Genomic DNA, 9,864 nt, shown 5'->3' with positions numbered 1-9,864 from the left:
TTCCCGGGTCTGTACACCTGCTGTGCCAATTATGAGGGGTTCCCACCATCCCTGTGCTGAGTTCCCGGGTCTGTACACCTGCTGTGCCCATTATGAGGGGTTCCCACCATCCCTGTGCTGAGTTCCCGGGTCTGTACACCTACTGTGCCCATTATGAGTTCCCAGGTCTGTACACCCGCTGTGCCCATTATGAGGGGTTCCCACCATCCCTGTGCTGAGTTCCCGGGTCTGTACACCTGCTGTGCCCATTATGAGGGGTTCCCACCATCCCTGTGCTGAGTTCCCGGGTCTGTAAACCTGCTGTGCCCATTATGAGGAGTTCCCAGGTCTGTACACCCGCTGTGCCCATTATGAGGGGTTCCCACCATCCCTGTGCTGAGTTCCCGGGTCTGTACACCTGCTGTGCCCATTATGAGGGGTTCCCACCATCCCTGTGCCGAGTTCCCAGGTCTGTACACCCGCTGTGCCCATTATGAGGGGTTCCCACCATCCCTGTGCCGAGTTCCCAGGTCTGTACACCTGCTGCGTTGATCACAGAGGGCTACCAACACCCTTGTTGGATTTTTTTTTTTGTTTACTTTTACGTTATGGATCATGTACCGAGAGCATTATGTCGAATATAAAAAAAAAAAAAAATTATAATATAATAAAATATAAAAATATTAATATTTTTTTTACAATTATTTATTAGGAGGGGGTTCATGTATATATATATATATATATATATATATATAAATGATTTTCATTAAAAGACGGATGAAAATTACATTTTGTGGAGAATTGTTTTTTATTATAGGTTTATAATATACAACAGTTCAGAATTGGAAAAAATTTTTTACAAATATGTAAAAGTCGTTGAGAAAACAAAAAATAAAATAAAATTTGCGTCGCAACACTCTCCTTGAAACATCACCTCCCATCCCACAGTTGCACACATATTGCTTTGACAAAAAAAAGGTTAAAACCTTTAATATATTTAGTGCCATAATTTGTTAAATACCCTAAAAATTAGATCTGTTTGCAGACACAAAAAAAAAAAAAAATTGTATGAAACTTTTATCAATTTTTCCATAACCTCAGTTTTATAAAGTTTCACCATTATATACAAAGTCCCCTTAAATTACATATAAATAAGTTATGTACAGACAGGGAAAAAAAAAAAAAAAAAAATCATCCATTATCTCAGCAATGGTTCTGAAACAAGCTACAAAATCTAGGGCCAACCACAACTATTGGTGCCTTGGGAGGTCAAACTATTAAAGACGGTCAGTCCAACCAAAAGTTTCAACTGCGAAAGAAAAAAAAATAAAAAAATAAAAATAAAAAAGCTGCACACCCGCTATGACCATTATAAAGGGGCTGCCACCATTTCTGCTGGATTTGTTTTATATTCCGGAAAATGCCAATAACATTCTCCAAATAAATGGAAAAAAGTATTTCACACCCCCTCCCCCAACAACACAAAATAACCCACAGATGGCAAATAATTCAGATTTATGTGGACAAACCCTTTAAATAAAACCCACGAATGAATTTGTGAATGGACATTGAAATTCTAGACAATTATTCATAACAAAATGAAAAGTCTTAACAAATTTTACAGTAGGGAGGAGGATAGATTACAAAACAGGTTCTAAATGAAAGTTTCAAGTTTAAAAGGTTATGAGGAAAACAAACCACATACACACACTGTATCTCACAAAAGTAAGTACACCCCTCAGTCACATTTTTGTAAATCTTTTCTTCTCTCTTTTCATGTGACAACACTGAAGAAATGACACTTGTCTACAATGTAAAGTAGTGAGTGTACAGCTTGTATAACAGTGTAAATTTCCTGTCCCCTCAAAATAACTCAACACACAGCCATTAATGTCTAAACCGCTGGCAACAAAAGTCAGTACACCCCCTAAGTGAAAATGTCCAAATTGGGCCCAATTTAAAAAAAAAAAAAAAAAAAAGAATTGTTGCTCTAAATAAAGATGGCCTAGGCTATAAGAAGATTGCCAAGACCCTGAAACTGAGCTGCAGCACGGTGGCCAAGACCATACAGCGGTATAACAGGACAGGTTCCCCTCAGAACAGGCCTCGCCATGGTCCACCAAAGAAGTTGAGGTCACGTGATCAGCGTCATATCCAGAGGTTGTCTTTGGGAAATAGACGTACGAGTGCTGCCAGTATTGCTGCAGAGGTTGTAGGGGTGGGGGGTCAGCCTGTCAGTGCTCAGACCATACGCCACACACTGCATCAAATTGGTCTGCATGGCTGGTCGTCCCAGAAGGAAGCCTCTTCTATAGATGATGCACAAGAAAGTCCACAAACAGTTTGCTGAAGACAAGCAGACTAAGGACATGGATTACTGGAACCGTGTCCTGTGGTCTGATGAGACCAAGATAAACGTATTTGGTGTCAGATGGTGACAAGTGTGTGTGGGGGCAACCAGGTGAGGAGGACAAAGACAAGTGTGTCTTGCCTACAGTCAGGCATGGTGGTGGGGGTGTCATGGTCTGGGGCTGCATGAGTGCTGCCGGCACTGGGGGGGGGCTACAGATCATTGAGGGGACCATGAATGCCAACATGTACTGTGACATACTGAAGCAGAGCATGATCCCCTCCCTTCAGAGACTGGACCGCAGGGCAGTATTCCAACATGATAACCACCCCAAACACACCTCCAACACCACCACTGCCTTGCTAAAGAAGCTGAGGGTAAAAGGTGATGGACTGGCCAAGCATGTCTCCAGACCTAAACCCTATTGATCATCTGTGGGACATCCTCATACAGAAGGTGGAGGAGCGCAAGGTCTCCAACATCCACCAGCTCTGTGATGTCATCATGGGGGAGGGGAAGAGGACTCCAGTGGTGACCTGTGAAGCTCTGTGACCTCCATACCCAAGAGGGTTAAGGCAGTTCTGGAAAATAATGGCGCCACACAAAATATTGACACGTTGGGCCCAATTTGGACATTTTCACTTAGGGGGTGTACTGACTTTTGTTGCCAGCGGTTTAGACATTAATGGCTGTGTGTTGAGTTATTTTGAGGGACAGGAAATTTACACTGTTATACAAGCTGTACACTCACTACTTTACATTGTAGACAAGTGTCATTTTCCTCAGTGTTGTCACATGAAAAGAGAGAAGAAAAGATTTAAAAATATGTGAGGGGTGTACACTGAGATACTTTTTTTTTTTTTTTTTTTTTTTGCAGTTGGCTGCAATCTATAATTTTCCAGCAATTAACAGGAACAAGGAAATAATCGCAACACTGAAAAAAACCTGAGAAATGTATACTTTGAGAGCAAAAAGCCTCAGCTATGACAAGATGACCATTTCAGTACTGAACACAAAAAAAAAAAAAAAATATATATACACATACATACATATTTTTATATAATATATATATATATATATATATATATATATATATATATATATATATATATATATATATATATATATATATATATATATATATATATATATATATATATATATATATATATATATATATATATATATATATGTGTATGTGTGTATATATATTTTTTTTTGTGTTCAGTACTGAAATATAAAAAAAAAAATAAAACAAACACCTTAAGCATAATTTTTTTTTTTTTTTTGATAATTTTTGGCACCATGACCTAGGTTGAGAGAAAAAAAAAAAAATAATAATAATATGGCACAGGCTAAATACAAAAAATGCTCCATCATTCTTCTATATACACCGTATTCTATAAAACTCTTGACAAGAAAGTTATCGCCTGGCAGTCTCTCCTGCGTCAGGCCTTTTAAAAGAAATTGACATCTGATGTGTAAGATTTTAGCCTACCATCTGTTGCCACACACACAAAAAACAAAAACAAAAACAAAAAAAAAAAACAAACACTGCAGCAACAGGCCAGTATAAAAATTTAAATAACAATCTTCATTTTGTCTCCATGAAAATATGCAGGGCAGGGCCTGACATGCAGTTTAAGACAAGAGATTAAAATTCCTACAAATGCTATTCTACAAAATTTTGGATCTGAAGGTCTCATTAAAATGCATTATTGGGGGAGGGGTCAACAACATTGCGGGTTAAAGAGTGCAAAAGGAGTTTTAAAAAAAAAAAAAAAAAAAAAAAAAAAAAAAGAAGGTTCTTGGAGTTCCCAACACAAGTTCTGGGCAGTGAAAACTGAAGATCTGAAAATAGCACCGTCCCACAGGGTCAAAGTCTCCAGAGAAAAAACAAAAAAAAAAAAAGTCTGCTCACATGTCCATAGTAAGATAAAGGGGGACAGAAGATGGCTGCCGCGCCAATCTCCGGGACCCCGTTCCAAGCAACACTGAAGCGTTTTGTCCTGGTCCCGTCTTATTTCCTGTGTTTGTCCATCTTGTCCAAAGATTTGTTGCTCTCCCCGGGCTTTGTTCTCCAGAATTCATGTACATTTTGTCTGCAATCTTTAATGCTTCGTTCAGGTAGTTTTGTAGAGAGGTCATGGCGGCGCAAATGGCGGCGCTCCCGAACCCGTGCGTTATGAGGCTGAAGTGCGACAAGCAGCTTTGGATCCCTGGTTCCAGAATGGGGCTTGGTCTCGCGTTACCGAGGGGCGTTCTGTCCTGAGTGAGGAGGTCTGTGAATTCTTTGCAGATCTGCCTACGATTTGAAGAAAAAAAAATTATTACTATTAATAAAATTTTAAATTTTAGTAATGAACAATTGACGCAAGAGTCCAGAAATCTTCTGAAAAAGAATATTAAAAAAAAAAAAGAAAAAAAAAAAAAAACACAACACACACAAGGGGGGGGGGGGGGGGGGGGTGGGGTGGTTTAAATGGTCTAAATAAGCCGCCACCATAAAAAAAAAAAAATAAATAAAAACCCCACACCTCAAAACCTAAAAATGTGAAAATAAAAATTACATTTCTAAAAAAAAAAATAAAAAAATAAAAAACAGACAGTGATAAAGTCGACTTCAAGTAGCAACTTACCATAGCTGCCAAAGCTTCTCAAGGGTGGCACTGCTATCCTTTGTAGAACCTCAACATATTTGCTCAGTGTGCCAGGAGAGCACACAGACTGTGTACTGCATAGAGGGTACCCAGTCCTGGTCTTATCACCATAAACCAGCTCATTCCAAGTTTAAGACTACCAAAAACGCAAACCCGAAATGTGCGACAAGTCAAAATGAGAAAAACAAAATAAAAAAATAAAAAAGCAAAAGAAGCAGAACACATGATGTTCCCATAGTATTGCCTTTGTGCAAATCACTTGGAAGACCACCTCTTGAATATAGGGGCCAGTTTTGGCCACCACATTGTAAAAAACAAAAAAGCGCATGGGATTTTAGGACTATGCCCCAAAGTAAAAATAAATAAATAAAAAAAAAAAAAAAAAAAAACCAGACCATATGCGCCACCTGGAAAAATTAGGACTTTATGGAGGCTCTTCACAGTAAAAATGGTTAAACTTTGGGAACGCATTAGGAGAAAAAAAAAAAAAAAAAAAAAAAAAAAAAAAACACACACCACACAACTTTAATATTTTTTTACTCAAGGAATACATCCTTGGTGAGAGCGGGGGCAGGGGCTGAGAAGAAAAATTCATTTCCCACCTGGGAGGCAAAATTGGCAACAGTTGTCTTTTCTTGGTTGCCTGCAGAAGTTGTGATGGCTTAACGTGGACATGGGTTGTTTTTTTTTTGTTTGTTTTTTTTTTTTACAACCTTATTTACGCAGTTTTTAACTACAAAAATAATTTTCTAGCAAATTGTTCATTAGAATGCTTAAGGGCAAGTTCTGCTTGGAGAAAAAAAAAAAAAAAAAATGTATCAGGTAGAGATTATAGGGGCAACCTCCTACTAGATTTACAACTCTCCCGTTGTGTTTTAAATAGGGAACAGAATTAAAAAAAAAGGGTTTTTTTTTATAAATAATAATAATCACTACTAACTTGAATCACTAATACTTGAACTACTGTATTTATTACTGTGCACACCAGGAGACAAGTTTAACTTTCCCCCCCCCCCCCCCCCCCCCCCTCTTCCTTTTTTAAACAGTTGCCATATTTTTGGGAGAAAGTCAAGTCCTGGAGCACGCATTTTACAACTGGTCCACCTGGGGATTGGTGGGGGATAGCGGGAAGTTGTAGGCATCGTAGAACTCTACACATTTTTCTTTACAACTTTAGAATTATTTTATTTATTTAAAAAAAAAAAAAAAAAAATAATCACACAACACACACACACACACACACACACACACACACTTTTGAAACTTGTTGATTTTTGGATACATGTGACAGTGTTGAAATTGTTCCAAATGAAAATTAAGATATTTTGGTGAATCAGTACTCAGGAGAAAAATATGTTTAATACAATGGCTCTATGCCTGTATATCAAGAATAATGTACAAGTGAATGTGAGAGATGACATCACCAAGGGAGCTAGGGAGGAGGTTGAATCCTTATGGGTAAAGCGCAAAAGGAATGAAACCAAGGGGAAAGAATAATACTGGGAGCATGCTATAGGCCCCCTAACCAGGGGGGGGGGATCTCCTATCACAATTTGGATTAGCAGCAAGGATGGGAAGAGTCATCATAATGGGGGATTTTAATTATCCAGACAGACTGCGTGGTTCCCTCCGTCCATTCATCTAAAGCTCGCCAGTTCCTAAATGTTTTGCAGGACAATTGTATGGGTCAGATGGTAGATGCACCAACTAGAAATAAAGCGCTAATGGATCTAAATGATTACCAACAACACAGACCTGGATGTGGAAATACAGGGCAGTTTAGGAAACATCAATCATAGGTCAATTGGCTTCAGTATTAAAAAATAAAAATCACACAAATAGGAAACAAAAAAAAGGGGAATACAAAGACCCTGAATTTCAAAGAGCCAACTTCCCTAAACTACAAATCTTGCTAGAAGGCATGAACTGGGATAAAATCTTAGGAACAAAGAAGACGGAGGAGAGATGGGTTTGCCTTAAGAGCATATTAAATAAGGGTATTATCCAGTACACCACATTAGGTAATACATTTTTAAAAAAAGAGCGAACAAAAGTCCTGGGGGGCTTAACACCAATGTCAAAATGCATATAAAAAGCAAAAAGAAGAAAGCCTTGATAAAAAACGAAAAATAAAAAAAAACCAACACACAGGCTGAGGGATCATCATCAGCATTCAAACTTTATAAAAGAATGCAACAAGAAATGTGCAATTAGGATGGCAAAATGAGGAGCACAAAAATAAATCCCAAGAAATTCTTTAAATATGTAACCAATAAAATAAATAAAAATATATGGAGGACGGACCATATTGGCCCCATAAAGAATGAGGAAGGACATCTGGTTACAAAGGATGGTGAGATGGCGAAGGTATTGAATTTACATCCCTGGAATTACAGACCAGTTAGGCCCAACATCAATAGAATGCAAGCTCTCGGAGGGGATGATAAGGGACTATATACAAGAGTTTAGTAATGAGAACGGTATCATTAGCAGTAATCAGCAGGGATTCATGAAGAATCGTTCTTGCCAAACCATCTACTAACCTTCTATGAGGAGGTGAGTTGCCGTCTTGATAAAGGAAGGCCCGTAGACGTGGTGTATCTAGATAAAGGAAGGCCCGTAGACGGGGTGTATCTGGATAAAGGAAGGCCCGTAGACGGGGTGTATCTGGATAAAGGAAGGCCCGTAGACGGGGTGTATCTGGATAAAGGAAGGCCCGTAGACGGGGTGTATCTGGATAAAGGAAGGCCCGTATACGGGGTGTATCTGGATAAAGGAAGGCCCGTAGACGGGGTGTATCTAGATAAAGGAAGGCCCGTAGACGTGGTGTATCTAGATAAAGGAAGGCCCGTAGACGTGGTGTATCTAGATAAAGGCAGGGCAATAACTTCTCTGCAGAATCTGGAAACCTTGCAAGAAGATCTGAACAAATGAATGGGGGGGGGGGGGGGGGGCGCAACTACATGGTAAATGAGGTTCAATGTAGAAAAATGTAAAATGCATTTGGGTGGCAAAAATATGAATGCAATCTATAAACTGGGGGGGGGGGGGGGGGGGGGTTTGGGAGAACCTCTGTGGGAATCTAGGATGGAAAAGGACCTGGGGGTCCTAGTAGGCGTTAACAGCAGCTTAGCATTACATGCCATTGCTGAGCCTAACAAAGCAAAACAGAATATTGGCATTAAAAAGGGGATCAACTCCAGAGATAAAACGATAATTCCTCCCGCTCTACAAGACTCTGGTCCGGCCGCACCTGGAGTATACTGTCCAGTTCTGGGCACCAGTCCTCAGGAAGGATGTCCTGGAAATGGAGCGACTACAAAGAAGGGCAACAAAGCTAATAAAGGGTCTGGAGGATATTAGTTACGAGGAAAGGTTGTGAGCTCTGAACTTATTCTCTCTGGAGAAGAGACGCTTGAGAGGGGGTATGATTTCATTATATAAATACCGGATTGGTGACTCCACAATAGGGATAAACTTCCTTCCTGCAAAAAAAAGTTAAGACTCGTGGCCACTCAAAAAAAAAAAAAAAAGAGAAAAAGAGGTTTAACCTTAAACTACATAGAGGGATCTTTGATGCAAGAGCAGCAAGGATGTGGAATTCCCTTCCACAGGCGGTGGTCTCAGCGGGGGGGGGGGGGGGGGGGGAGAAAAAAAAAAAAAAAAAAAACAATTGATAGTTTCAAGAAACTATGAGATAAGCACCTGAACAACCGCAACCTACAGGGATATACAATGTAATACTGACATATAAATCACACACATAGATTGGACTTTAGTCGAGGTTGAAAAAAAGACTACTATGCAACGGGTTGAGAAAACTTGACCGTAGAAAGTTGCAGTACACCCGAATGCCTCAAGCTCGAGGAGCTGTATTGGGGGTCATTTTACTACGCCCAAATAGCATTACAATTATAGTTTTATTGCCAAGGGACCAATTCATTCCTCAGCTGTATTGGCAAGGCCAGCAGGCTTGGCTACAGAATGGGGGAACATGCATGCATGCATACATACATACATGCCAGTTTCATGGGTAAAAACGGATTGGCTGAAATTTTCTTCTTGTAGGCAGGCCTTTTAGAACCCCCGCCCCCCTTTTTCCCCATTGGAAGCATTTTCCTCCTCCCTAGACATAAACAAGCATGCCATGGTGAACCAACCATACATATTTATACCTCGTAGGTCCAACCAGTCTCAAAATTTTGTTGGCCAACTAAACGCTTGGGCCTGGTCACAAAAGGCCTCCCAACCCATACAGGTTGGGTGTTTGGGGAAGAAACCAGATTTCAAAATTACCTTTTTACGGACCAGCGCGAGCCCAGTAAGAAAACGAAGTGACCAGCCTGCCATGACCACCCCATCCCTGAATTAGAAATGGGTAAATTCTACGAAGAAGGTTTTTCTGCAAAGACTTGAGACTTTTTTTTTTTTACTAAAATAAAATTGAGGTCTTCTTCAAAGCCTCCTTTTTTTTGCCCCAAGTAAAAAGAATATACAACCCCCGCCCCCAATACAAAAAAATATATAAATAGGATTAGCCCCACCACAACATACCCACCCAATAAGCAACTTAGTAGTTTCCCATAGATTCCGGTATGGGCTGTAAAATTTCCAGCTTCGTAGTTTCTCTAACCCCCCCATTGTCCCTGGCTGAGATGACTAGCTACTTACTCAGCATTCAGCTATTTAACCACCACCTGAAAATTATTACTCAAGCACCACATCACTTAAAACCACTAGCAGCAACGCCATAAAATCCTCACGCAACCCCCCCCCCCCCGCTATACGTGCCATTCTTATCTTCGGGAAAACTCTTAAAGTCTGCGTGACTCTACCAAAACCTGATAAAAAGAGTTTTATGAGGAGAAGTACTTA

The 9,864-nt window shown here is 39.9% G+C and overlaps 1 protein-coding gene across 1 annotated transcript in view; it reads right to left on the bottom strand.

Moving 5' to 3' along the window:
- Nucleotides 1–3,904: 3,904 nt before the first annotated feature.
- The window catches only part of TFAP2C (transcription factor AP-2 gamma), a 28,363-nt gene continuing 22,403 nt past the window's right edge, over nucleotides 3,905–9,864 (bottom strand). The window contains 2 exon segments of the mRNA XM_077458492.1: nucleotides 3,905–4,402; nucleotides 4,405–4,634. Of these exon segments, the coding sequence (XP_077314618.1) occupies nucleotides 4,350–4,402; nucleotides 4,405–4,634 (283 nt within the window). The 3' untranslated portion in view covers nucleotides 3,905–4,349.

This window comes from Lithobates pipiens, unplaced genomic scaffold (genome assembly GCF_037356315.1).
Source record: "Lithobates pipiens isolate NorthernLeopardFrog02 unplaced genomic scaffold, aLitPip1_a1.2 Scaffold_28, whole genome shotgun sequence".
NCBI lineage: Eukaryota > Metazoa > Chordata > Amphibia > Anura > Ranidae > Lithobates > Lithobates pipiens.
Note: the sequence above shows the minus strand (reverse complement) of the source record. Positions and strands in the feature narration are given on the sequence as shown.